This window comes from Copadichromis virginalis, linkage group LG8 (genome assembly GCF_057382275.1).
Source record: "Copadichromis virginalis isolate Kocher_CV1m ecotype Utaka linkage group LG8, C_Virginalis_male_GT1.1, whole genome shotgun sequence".
NCBI classification, from domain to species: domain Eukaryota; kingdom Metazoa; phylum Chordata; class Actinopteri; order Cichliformes; family Cichlidae; genus Copadichromis; species Copadichromis virginalis.
This window is the reverse complement of record NC_140625.1, coordinates 14,952,460-14,965,675: the sequence shown is the minus strand read 5'-3', so window position 1 is coordinate 14,965,675 and position 13,216 is coordinate 14,952,460. Positions and strand designations below refer to the sequence as shown.

The window sequence follows — 13,216 nt, the reverse complement described above, 5'->3', positions numbered from 1 at the left end:
CCAGACTTTGGGACGTTGCAACAGATTTGTTGCTGTGTTTGGGGTCACTGTTACATTGTAAAGCCAAGTTTTAGCTGATGGACGAAATGGCCTCGCATTTGACATTTAATAGTTTGGCACATAGATTGGCTCACTGGCTGCAAGCTGCCCAGGTCCCGTGGCTGCAAAACACTTGGCATGAAGTGTTTTTGGTGATGTGTTTGGTTTTCTGCAAATGCGGTGCTGTCTATTTAACCAAACTGTCTTTGGTCTTGTCTGTCTGTAGTTTATTTAGATGCAACTTTGCAAATCTAAATCATGTTGCCAAGTTCTTTTTAGACAGTATTTCTCTTATCAACCCTTTCAAATAAGCCACACCTATTAGTCTTTTTTTCATTGCACCTTCATGAATTTTAAACTTTAACATGCACAGTTGGATTTTGGGGGGAATTTGCTGGGATGTCCACAACTAGGAAGATGGTGACATTGTGTTAACACACACTTGAATGCTCTAGACTGGGAAACTGCCAAAGCCTCTGGTTTTATAGAGGTGCTCACACTTGCTAATGATCAGTTATTTGGGTCAATTTGATTATCAGCACTGGCTGCTAATTACTAAGTAAGGCGTTCTTAGTTTCTTTGCATAGAGCTGAATAAAGTCCTGTGAAAACTTCCTTCTCCACATGAGTGTAATATGGCAGACATATTTTCAGTTATTTATTTTATCCCTTCTGATTATAAGTTCTATTTGTGGACTACATGCTTCTGAAATATTTTTATAGCTTTCTGCACACTTTTTGTTTTCTGGCTAAGATGTGGTAATTAGTTGGAATATGTAGGATACACACTGACATATTAAGACATTTTTAAATATTGAGTTGAGTATTAACTGATAGTATACTATTTAAGGGTATAAGTGTTATACATTCACTGGTTGTTAAATTTAATTTAATGTAATTAAATTGAATGAATAATTAATGCATTTACTTTTGCGGTTGGCTTGAGGTTTTATACTGTTAAAATGCTGACATTTTCTCTGATGTTCTTTGCCTCGCTGGATTTTCATAATTTGACTTTTTTCTTTTGCTCTTTCTCTGATTTCTCTTCCTACATTAACTCTTTTTATTGACCCTTTTCTTCATTCTTTTCAGTATGTGGCTTTTATCTCCCTATTCTTCATCCTCATCTCCATATCCACGTTCTGCATGGAGACGCACGAGGCCTTCAACACCATCCTCAACAAGACAGAGAACGTCACAGTGGGCAACATGACTCGTGAGGAGATCGTTTATGAGGTGGTGACTGACAGCTGGCTGACATATGTGGAAGGTGTGTGTGTCATTTGGTTCACCATTGAGGTCCTGCTTCGAGTCACCTTCTGCCCTGACAAGTTTGAATTCTTCAAAAGCACCCTCAACATCATCGATTTTGTTGCCATCCTGCCCTTCTATCTGGAGGTTGGTCTGAGTGGGCTGTCCTCCAAAGCTGCCAAGGATGTCCTGGGGTTCCTGCGTGTTGTCCGATTTGTTCGTATCCTCCGAATCTTCAAGCTGACTCGCCACTTCGTAGGTCTCCGTGTCCTTGGCCACACCCTGCGTGCCAGTACCAATGAATTCCTCCTGCTCATCATCTTCTTAGCTCTTGGTGTCCTCATCTTTGCCACTATGATCTACTATGCTGAACGAATTGGTGCAGACCCAGATGACCCAACAGCCAGTGCCCATACCAACTTCAAGAACATCCCCATTGGATTTTGGTGGGCGGTTGTGACCATGACCACGCTGGGTTATGGAGATATGTACCCGGAGACATGGTCAGGGATGCTGGTGGGTGCGCTGTGTGCCTTGGCTGGTGTGCTAACCATTGCTATGCCTGTACCTGTCATTGTCAACAACTTCGGCATGTACTACTCTCTGGCTATGGCCAAACAAAAGCTTCCCAAAAAGAAGAACAAACATATCCCCCGAGCGCCACAACCAGGGTCCCCCAACTACTGCAAGCCAGATGCCTTGGCGATGGCTACTGCATCACCACAAAGAATCTTGGGAAATGTCTTAGGAGGAGTGATGGGGTCTGGAGGAATAGGAGGTGACTGTCCTCTTGCCCAAGAAGAAATTATAGAGATCAACAGAGGTGAGTGTTTGTTGTTGTTTTTTAATGCTGCTTATGTTTATCATGAGAACATATGCAATCTGTTTTACTGTTGAAAATATAGAAATGAATAAATTGTGTATGTTCAAGATAAAATTCAAGTTTCACTATGTTGTTTACCACTTTAAGCAATCTAAAACGAACTTGCATGATTGTAATCAATATGACAGTTTGCTCATGGTAGTTTGAAGCGTACAAAAGGATTTTAGACTTTTAACTGAGAATTAACTGAGTACCAAAGTGTCAAGAGAAAGAAGTGGAAGTACGATCAAGAAGAGATGCATAGCTGATTCTTGAGCCACCCTGGAGAAATTGCTGGCCCATCACAACTCATATGTAATTTATGATCAACTGGTAGGTTCACCGTTGCCTTAAGGCCTCCATCTGTCAGGGGGGAAAAAACAAACATTATGGAAGGAAAATGACCTCAATTATCTTTTAAAACAGCTTAATGCATCTCAACTTTGAGCTGACTTCCCGAATTGAGGAAAGTCAGCCCACATATTATCTCTCTGGCATTAACAGTGAAATCAGGAGGCGAAGTAATGTGGCTCTTGGCGCGCTTTTTACATGCTGCAGCATCAGGCGTCAGTCATATGCCACAATAATGCACCTTAAATGCATTACTCCAATGGCCTGATCATTAGTGAGTCAGAAAACATTTCTTCAGTGCTTTTACTACATCTTGTCTGCTTGGCTTTTTTCCAGGTATTTGTGGGCGGTGTCTTTTCTTTCTTCTTTTTTTTCTTTTTTCCTTGTTTTTATTAGCAAGTTGTATCAGTCAAACTTTTGATAGCAGACTCCAGACTCGGAAAGTACAATCAAGTAAAAATTTCATTATATGCAAAGCTTGTCTACTAACATGTCTTTGCATGACTCATAGTTCCATATCATTCATATTAATCTTGGTGAGGCCCTCAGCTCATTCACTGCGTAGAACAAGACATTTTCTTCTGGTTGGCTTCCCCTTACAAACAGAAGGATTGACCAGAACATGCTTTATTTTCCTACATTAGAGTAGGACACATTAATTGAATTTTATTAATGCCAGATATATTGTAACATAAAGACCCTATAATGTTAGAAATGACCCCAACAATCAGATGACCCCTTATGAGCAAACACTTGGTGGCAGTGGGAAGGAAAAACCTTTTTTTAACAAGAAGAAACCTCTGGCAGAACCACGTTTAGGGAAGGAAAGCCATCTGCCAACATTAAAGCCTCTCTTTCGATTGGACTCTACTCGGTTTATAGGGTTTTCCATTAGGTAGTATTATCTGGTACCAAGTACTTTGTTAGCCAGGGTTCCAAGCGAGCTTCATCAAGCTTAAAATGTGACGTCGACAGCCTGCGTTCCACTGATTGGCCAGGTAGTGACGGCTCAGGCTGGGTCATGAGAGCGACTCCTTCACAAAAATCAAACAGAGCAAATTTTGAACAAGAGAAATGGTTACAAACAAACCAACACTGGTTTGGTCTTAACCAGAGTCAAGTCGAGTCAAGTACAGCCGAGTAGGCGGAAAAGAGGAATTAGATATGAAATTGTTTTTTGAGTTAAACAAGATGTTTAATTTTGTAGCACAATGATTCTTCTTTGGGTGTTTTTCACTTTCCTTTGCCTCAACTAGATTCTAAGCAGAATGGTGACGCAGCCTCAGCCGCCTTGGCTAATGAGGACTGCCCCACCATCGACCAGGTGCTGAGCCCGGATGAGAGGAGTCCTATTGGGCGAGGCCCCACTCGGGAACGCTACCAGCAGGACAGAGCCTGCTTCCTTCTTAATACCAGGGAATTCCGTGCCACAGATGGGAATGTGCGGAAAGGTATGTTTCACACCAGGAGACGGATATGCAAAACATGCACATCTTATGTAAACAGATCCACACAGCAAGATGTTTGGCACAGTATGATGTAAACATACATTATATATTATATAAGTGCAGAGGCAGCCAATGCAGATAAACTACATATAGGTCATTATACGTTTTGAATGTCACATTCAAACATGCAGGAAAGATGCGCTGGATGGGACAGCACACTATAAACTGAGTTAGGAGACTTCAGTCACAGCTAGCAACAAAACATCCACACATCTACAGTCGTGCATTTACCACACATGCATACACACCAAGTTCTTCTGCTCTGCTCTGTTTGTTTCCATCTCTTCACATTCATGTTGTCTGTGTTTCCATCACCGCTTGGTATCACATTTTATTTCTTCTGTCGGACAAGAATCTCTGTCCCTCTACCTCTCTCCTTTTCCTTTTTCTTCACAATGCCTCAGCCATTCATATCTTCCATCTTTCCACGGTGTCTGTGAACTTTGTTCTGTGTCCCATAATGTCACATTTATTCATGCTCAAAAACGATCTCTTTCTCTGTCTTCTGGACTCAGACAGTTGACCATGCATTAATTTACTTCTCGTCACTTCTGTTTCTCCCTGTCTGTTTCTCTCTTTCTCTCTCTCCTGCCTTGTGTTGTCCTTTTTATTTACTTTTCCCTCAACCCCTTGACCACTTACCCTCCCAAACTTGCCCCACATCTACCCTCCTGTCCCCGCTCTTTCCCTTTTGAAACCCACGCCCTCATTTCACCCCTTCTTTTCCTTTGTGCTCCACCATAACGCCTTCCCTTTTCGTTGCCCCATGTCCATTATCTTCATGCTCATGATAACCCAACACCTCATTTACTACTGCAATCCAACTACCACCACTGCCACCAACCTGCACTGAAACACTCCCCCACACTCCCTCCAAACTTTCGACACCCCCCTGTTGACAACAAACTAGAGGCAGCAGCCCTGGCACCCAGCCCAGACTCCCCTCTGACTGAGGATTGGTATAAGATGGAGGGGTCTCTGTTACAGCAGGACCTCAATGCAAACTCCACATCTTCCTGGATCAAACCATAGACCAGAGGTAACACTAAAAAAAAAACAAAAAATTTTTTTAATAAAGGAGCTTGTATCCTGGAAACATCCAGAAAGTTTTAATCTGGCTGTCCTAGAGGTAGGATGTTTTTTAATTGCACAAACAGCAGTGTAGTGCCCACTTTAACACAGATGCAGCTGCACATGCTACGCATGACCTCAAAAGATATGCAGATACACCAAATGTTTTCACAGTGTTGTGTCTAAATGTTCAATGGAGTTTGTCCTTTGTGTCACCTGTAAGAAGACTTATCTGTGCCTGAACGCGTGGAATGATGCAAACATTTGAGCTCAGGTTAGGTAGCACTTCAGTGTGAATGTTAAGGTTTGGGTTGCAAAGGGTATTTCGGGGCTCACCTTGTGATTTCAGAGGTATTTCATACAATGAGTCCTAACCTCAGCCCAATGTTGTACTTATTATTATAACTTTGTGAATGACAATCTCAATGAACACTGTACAAGATGTAATAAAAAAGAAAAGAAAAGAAAAAATCTGGAGAGAAAATGTGAAAATTTCGCTGTGATATACACTCAGTAATTACTTGTTTGTCTGTGTGAGAGCTTAAAACCTGCATACAGTCATGAGAGTGCAAGAGCGCATCCATGCGGGTATGCACATGTGCAAATAACACCCAGAAGCTCAAATGAAAAATAACCCCGTTGTTGTGTCCTGTGTCAATAACTAATAAAGCAAGACACTGAAGAAGAACCAATGGGAACAGCGGGTCATGTTGTTGTCTGATGTGCCTCTGTGTTGTTGTTGTCTCTCTCTTCAGGTTGTGTCATATCACGCGTGTGTATGTGCGCTTTTTTCATTCTTACATGTTATACACTGTGTCTCTGTCCTCTCAATGCCGTCTGAGTGTTGTGTTTGTGTTTGTCGTGTGTGGCTTAATTTAGTTTTTTCCCTTCCTATTGTGTTTTACTCCCTACCCCACGGACCTCCACCTTGGCAAACAGAAGTGCACACTGCAATTTAAAAAAAACAATGTTTGACTATAAACAACACCTTTCTATTTACACCTGTATATATAATATGTACATGTACTCTCGCACTGGTTGTATGCACTAACAGTGGCATTTGTCCCTGCTACGCCGTGATGTGGCCACAAGGATTTGCAAAATTACATGTACATATGCACCATTTCTAATCAGCTGGTCTGCACTGATACTTTAACACATTGTGATTGCAGTGCTGGATATCACCTTTCCAAGGCCCAAGGTAACTGGGGTCACTGGAGCCATCTGTGTCAGGGGATATCACTTCGTGAAACATGGCATGCTTAACACTAGCAAACATTTTAAAGAATGCATTAATCAAAAAACAAACAAACAAAAAAATTGACCTACAAATCAGTTATAATACCAGAGTGCTAATTTACAAAATAAGCGTGTAATGGATCTGAAATACTATCTCCTGACCGTATAACTGTGCTTTCAGTGCCTAGTGTAGTCCAAAGATTAGGACCTTTTGTATGAGTACTGTGGAAAAATCAGAAGGAACATAAGCTGCACTTGGTGACTGAAACACTTACCGACCAGACAGAAAGACAAATGCTATGACAGAGTTGACCGAAAAAGCGGCTTCATGCTGTTTAAGGTAAGCGAGCCTCGAGCTGTCCGAGCCTTTCAGTTAGAGGTTGCTGACATCGCTGCAGTTTTTAATGGTTTTCTATATGTAATATAAAATCTAGGTGCTACAAAGATCCCTCTTTAAAACAAATCAGGAGTCCATTGAGCAAAACAAGTGCTTGGGTTATTAGGATGCTGTGTAGAGCTTGTAATTTGTAGGTAAGCGATGTATAAAAGTCTTTATTGTTTTAGTGTGTATTTTAATGTTGAGCCTTGTGCACTGGGGGAAGAGACTGTACTAAGTGCTTACAGTAAATACCAAATCAATTTGATCTGTTTCTTACTTTCTCTGACACTTGAGTCTCTAGTATCTGATAACAAGATTCCATGTCTATAAGCCCCGTGTTAGACAAATGACCTGGCCAAGGTGATGCCTACCTCTTTCCTATTGGGGGGAAAAAGATAGTTATATAGGAGCATTCAAACTTATCTGACTAATCTGTTAAATTTGTGAATCAGAAGTTTTGAATATCAATTAAATGAACAAAAAGCACTGGGTTTATAACAGTTATGATAGTCCCTGCTCTCCACTTGTTTTTAAAGAGGGATTTCCTCCATGCTGACTAAAAATCATTCTTGTGTGCTTTATTTGTGATTTATTTTGTAGATATATGCATAAGGTGTTTTTGCCAACTTATTTTCTTAGCTTCTCAGATTCTTTTGTTGGATTGTTGGCCATTTGACTTCCTACGCACCCAGTGCCGTATGCATGGCTCACTAAGGTCAAACGGTCAATCACCCCCCTCTGATTGCTCACTCCAAATCACTCCTCCAGACCTTCTTCAAGGAGTTTATATTGGCTTCTGTCTCTCTCTTCCTCTGTCTCTCTTCTTCTCCACACTCTTTTCCTCTATATATGTATATGAGGTGTTTTTTTGTTCTGTTCTGTGTTTCTAACATGCTCTGTGCATCTGTATTACTGTGATGTGTTATCCAGCAGTTTGGTAAAAAAAAAAAAAGAAGTATTTATTTGAATGCTATATTGTTTCGAGGTGTATGTGTGTGGATTGAGTTGATTTATGTTAATTTTAATTATATTTTGCTGTATTCTGTATTTTGTTTTGTTTTTCTCTTGATATTGTGTTTTGTACAAGTTCTTTTTGTTGTTTTGTGTTTTGTGACTTCCCTCGTGTTCTTCCTGTGATCCCCTTTGAGTTTCACCATCACCTGCGATCTGTCTTTTCTGAATCGGAGTGACAAACAAAACTGCCAACAAAACAGCGGAACAAATTAACAGAAAAGTGGTGCAAATCTCGCTGGTTAAAGGCATTCTCAAGAGCATATTTGGCCAAAACGTTCACTACTTATTAGCAAATCCGTACTTATCTGTGCTTTTTATGCATTCATGTTATTACGCTAATTATCATTAGTTTACTTATATATATATATATATATATATATATATATATATATATATATATATATATATATATATATATATATATAAGAATGAGTCCAGTGTGCTCATTCTTAGATGAATTGGTTATTTGTTAAGCTAAATGCAATGTGTCACGCATTATAATTTAAAGGTCCTTTTGTAGCTGGAAAGAGTTTCAAAACGAACTTCTTTGTTATGTGACATTTCCCACTGTGATCAAAATAGAAAGTGACTCAATAGTCACTCACAACAAGATTTGATTACTGAGGGTACAAAGTGATTTAATTGTGGCTGAGAGGACATTTTTGTTTTGGCCATTTGAAGTTCATACCAAGTAAATACAAAATGGGCTGCTGACAAAGCATAATGCAAGGCAATTAATGATTCCACATAAATTCACTAGTGGTATAAGATTTCTTAAACTTCATGTAATCAACTACAATGTATCAGTGATATCAGAGTATTTGCTGTTGTGTAAACTGTGCGGTTTTGGCCAAATAGTTGTCCAAATTACCTGAACATCGGACGTTACCGTGCACAAGGTGTTGGGTAATTGGTGTTAGATTTTTTAATACTTATTAGCAAATCCGCAGTAAATCTGCAGCATTTTCATGGAAGGATAATATAATTTATCTAGACTTTAAACAGATACGATGCTGAGGTTTACAGGGAAAAAAATGCTCTTCATTGACATTTCATCTGCTCCTTTTTTACCCCATTGTTTTATATTGTTAATTTTGACACAGATTAAAGTTAACTGTTGGCAGAAATATTTTTCCAGCCACCACAGACCTGTCTGTTGTTTCTGTCTGTGCTCGAGGTCATTACCAGAGCGACACGCTAACTCTAAAAGTAACTCCTAAAAGCCTTTTCCTATAACCCGTGTGAAAGTTATTTATGTGGTAACACTTGTCAGTCCTCTCATGTGTTCTCTTTACGGTTGACACAGTATGTAAAACTCGCTCTACATTGCCATGCATGATCTGATATTTGTAACAGTACCACTGTGTGTGTCTTACTGTGTTCCCCCCATCACACTCTGCAAATATTCTCTCTGAGCCAGATTTTTACTGATACACATGTATGCACAGCGTATATTCACATATATGTACAAGAAGCAGGGACATAAAATATTAATTGGGTTCGACATGAACTGCATACGTCTGACCTACATACTACAAACTAAAGGATGTAGGATGCAGCTGGATGTTATATCTTCTCTAGAAGATATAGTAGGAGCTGTATGTAGTGTATGCACATATTGTGGCTTCAGTAATGGTCATGACCAAATCAGTACATTTCATTATTGGTAACAGGAGATCATACGATCTTTAAACCATGTAAGAATGAACCAGTGTGTATGTGGCCATTCTTAGAAAAGAATCAAACAGTCAATGACGCTATAAACAGTGATTGAAAACAGGTTATTGCCTTCACACATGCATACAGTGTCATGGTTTGCTGTGTGGCAGGCAGGAGAAGGACCCAAGATGCAGACTCACAGACACAGGGATAAACTCAAAAAACACAGCTTTATTGCTGGCCACGAGAAGTAATACAAAATAACCTAAAACTGGGAAAACTAAAGCATGAGCTGTACAAGGAACCGAACCACGGGGAGAATTACACACAACATGAGGGAGAACGCGACGCCGAACAGAGGGAGACTCAGACAGAAATACACAGAGGGTAAACGAGGAAAGTGGGCACACACGGGGAACACAGGTGATACTGATAATCATAACGAGACAGGGCGGGGTGAACTGAACATGACATGTACAGGCACAGAGGTTCAGACAGGAGGAGAGAGAGCACGGGGAAAACACAGACATAACGGGCTGGGGAAACATGAAACAACCACAAAGGGAGACGAGGGCTCATAAATACATAGAGGGCACACAGGGGGGAGAGAGAGCACGGGGAGAACTTAGACATAATGGGCAGGGGAAACATGGAATAAAACATAAGGAGAGACGAGGGCTCACAGATACACAGAGGGGCACACAGGGGGTAAAAGCCATGAAGGGAAAACACTTAGGGAACAACACAACAGAAAACATGGCCTAAATAAGGAACGAAATACAAAAATACAAGGAACTAAGAATACTGGGCCCACATGGCCCAGGACCATGACATACAGTACTGTACAGTGTGTTTTTAAGGCTATTTTTTGAGTCAGTCTTAATTTCACATGATTATGTGCTTGGTAAACAGTCTGGCAACAATATTTGCAGTGCTGTCTCTGTTCCTCTGTGTCTTCCCTCAACATAGCCTTCTCCTTGTGTGATTAACACTCATTCTCCATCCCATCCCCAGGCCGCCACTGCAGTGCAAGTGTAACTAAAGTCTGACTCTAGGTAGGTACATACTCCCTCTATAGTGTAAATTAAGTGTGACTTTGGGCAGGAATTATGTCATCACTGAATACAGTGACAGCCAGACTCACCGTTTCCCTTGATAGAGAATCCCAGAGCACAAAACCACAGATGATTGTTGTTGTAAATGCAGCAGATAGCCCAGAGAGGAGGAGAGCAGACTGTGAGAGACTGCAGTGGCCGAGACATGATTAACTTATTTTATTTTCATTTCACAATATTTCTTCTTCTTGGATTTTTTTAAAACAAAGTCTGTGTGTGACAAAAGCAAACTATTGTCAGCTGAACAACCATCACAACCATGTTACCACCTGATCTCATTGCTCTCTATCACTTTCACCTTTCATATAATCAACAAATGGGAACTGCTTTTCTGTGTCTCAATTTCCATTTTTACCGATATGCCATTCGGCAAGTGTTACGAATCACATTAAAAAGCTTGATTGAAGAAATCAGTTTATTAAATGTCAGTGAGATCATATTAAAGCCAGAAATTAAGAAGACCACCATTACCAACTTTATTTGAATATACACTCACGGGCCACTTTATTAGGTACATCTTGCTAATACCGGGTGTGACCCCTTGCTGGTCGATTTTGATGATGACGATGATGATTTTATGATAGGATAACACAGTTGCTGGATATTTCTCTTGCACATCCATGGTGAAAATCTCCTTTTCTACAAAATCCCGAAGGTGCTCATTGTGATGCTGAAGAAACCACTTTGAGATTATTTGAGATTTGTGACATCCTGCTGGAAGCAGCCATCAGAATATTGGTACACTTCTGACCATGTTCATAAAGGGATGGACAACTAAATATCCCCAGCACCATTACACAACCAGCAGCTTGAACCATTCATGGGTTCATGCTGTTTACATCAAATTGTGACCCCATCATCCGAATGGAATCGAGACTCAGGTCAGACAATGTTTTTCCAGTACCCTGTTGTCCAGTTTTAGTGAGCCTGTGGCAATCATATCCTCAGTTTCCGGTTCTTAGCTGACAGGAATGGCACCCGTTTTATTCTTCTGCCACTGTAGTACATCAGCTTTCAGAGATGCTCTTCTGCATACCTCAGTTGTAGCAAGTGTTTATTGTCATCTTGAAGCAGTCTGATCATTGTCCTCTGGCATCAACGAGGCATTTTCACCCAGAGACATGCAGCTCAATAGATATTTTTGCAGTTTTGGACTGTTCTCCATAAACTCTAGAGGTGTTTGTGTGGGAAAATCCCAGTATAGCACCTTCTGAAATCAGACCAGCTTGGTGCTAAGTCACTGGCACCAACAACCATATCCTAAAAGCCTAAATAAACTGATTTGCTGACATGTGGTTGGCTAGTTAGATGCTTGCCATATTTAACAGTTGAAAAGGTGTACTTAATAAAGTGAGTGAGTGTATATAAAACATAGCTATTACGCGAGCACAGTGGAACACTTAGCATGCTGCATGGTGATCTTTAACAATATATAGAAAATACTGGAAGGAATTTGTGACTAAAATCAAAGAATCGACTTTTGTTAAAAGTTCTTATAAAGGATTATTTTTTGTGAACCCCCATAAATCATACGTCATATCTTCAGATATGCAGAGCATTAATCCAAATTAGAAGTTGTCTAATATTCAGCCTTTACTGTTTTTGTAAACCTTCACGATTATGACTATTCTGTTTCCCTTTTTAAAGAAAAGAAAACATCTTTTCTTACATGTGAATCTGAACAGTAAACTTAAAATCATGTTGGATTTCAAGCATACATTGTGCCATAAAAAGATCTTTGCTTGTTAGCTGTAGGAAAGGCACCTTCAGATTATTTCAATTTGACTATTTTAACTGTTAAACAATATTAAGAATAAATAAGCAGAGATGTTTGAGTTTTGATCTTCAACTCTCACTCTGAAAGCACACTATCAAGCGTTGTTCAGTTCCAACAACATACCAGGTTTGTTTATTTTTTCTCCTCCCGTCTTGTACTCAGTCAGCAGTCTTTCTATACATGGCTGCCACTTGATGTAAACTGACAGTTTGTCTTGATGCATTTGCGTGGTATGAGAAAAACGTTCCTCTAACTTAACTTGAGAATGAAGCAGCACCAGATTTGCCAGGCAGCTTTTCAAAAGTGTTTGTGGTATGTTACTCCAAAGATGACCAGTACAGTGACATATTAATGATGCAAATATGCATCATTAATATGTCACTGAGGTACCATCTGACGAAAGTGTTTGAGTAAAAAAAAAAAGAAATACTTTGATTTAAGGTTGGTTATCTAGAGTGGTAGAATCGGCCACTTTGACCCTGAATGTTGTCATATTTTTCCATTGCAACAGGAAGACACAAAGGGTGTCACACTGGATCAGTGGCTGTTCTTTGTTGTCTGACGCAGCCTTATGGTGGATGGAGTTTGACAAAAATTTACATCCATAACTTAAGTGTACAGAAACCACAAACTCTGCTCCAGCATCACAGTGTTAGAGCATTACATTCATTTCAGCTAACATGAGCATATTGCTAGTAAATGTATAAAACTCCACTCACTATAAGTCAGTCAGTCATTGTTAGAGCAGATAGCTGCTATCTAACAATGGGGCCTTTCACTACAGCTGATGCAACAACACTGTGATCACAACACAACCTTGTTTGTGGCTGCTTCCTACAAGAAGGGCTCAGTGTATGCATGAAGTGTTTTGGACCAAAAATACAGTGGGAAAGGAAACGTAGTCTTAGATGAATTGGTTATTTGTTAAGCTAAATGCAAAGTGTCACGCATT

General features: G+C 40.0%; 1 protein-coding gene across 4 annotated transcripts in view; it reads left to right on the top strand.

Annotated features, from left to right (window-relative positions):
* LOC146702985 (voltage-gated potassium channel KCNC1-like) overlaps positions 1–13,216 on the top strand; it is a 54,137-nt gene that overhangs the window by 28,158 nt on the left and 12,763 nt on the right. Inside the window, exons 3-5 of one of the 4 annotated variants that reach the window (XM_085466074.1) lie at positions 1,131–2,112; positions 3,759–3,953; positions 10,387–10,427. In XM_085466074.1, coding sequence (XP_085322200.1) covers positions 1,131–2,112; positions 3,759–3,953; positions 10,387–10,421 — 1,212 coding nt within the window. In that variant the 3' untranslated portion in view covers positions 10,422–10,427. Of the gene's footprint in view, positions 1–1,130; positions 2,113–3,758; positions 3,954–4,920; positions 5,050–5,836; positions 5,858–10,386; positions 10,428–13,216 lie in introns of all 4 variants that reach the window. The other 3 variants (XM_085466072.1, XM_085466073.1, XM_085466075.1) reach the window with 3 other exon arrangements.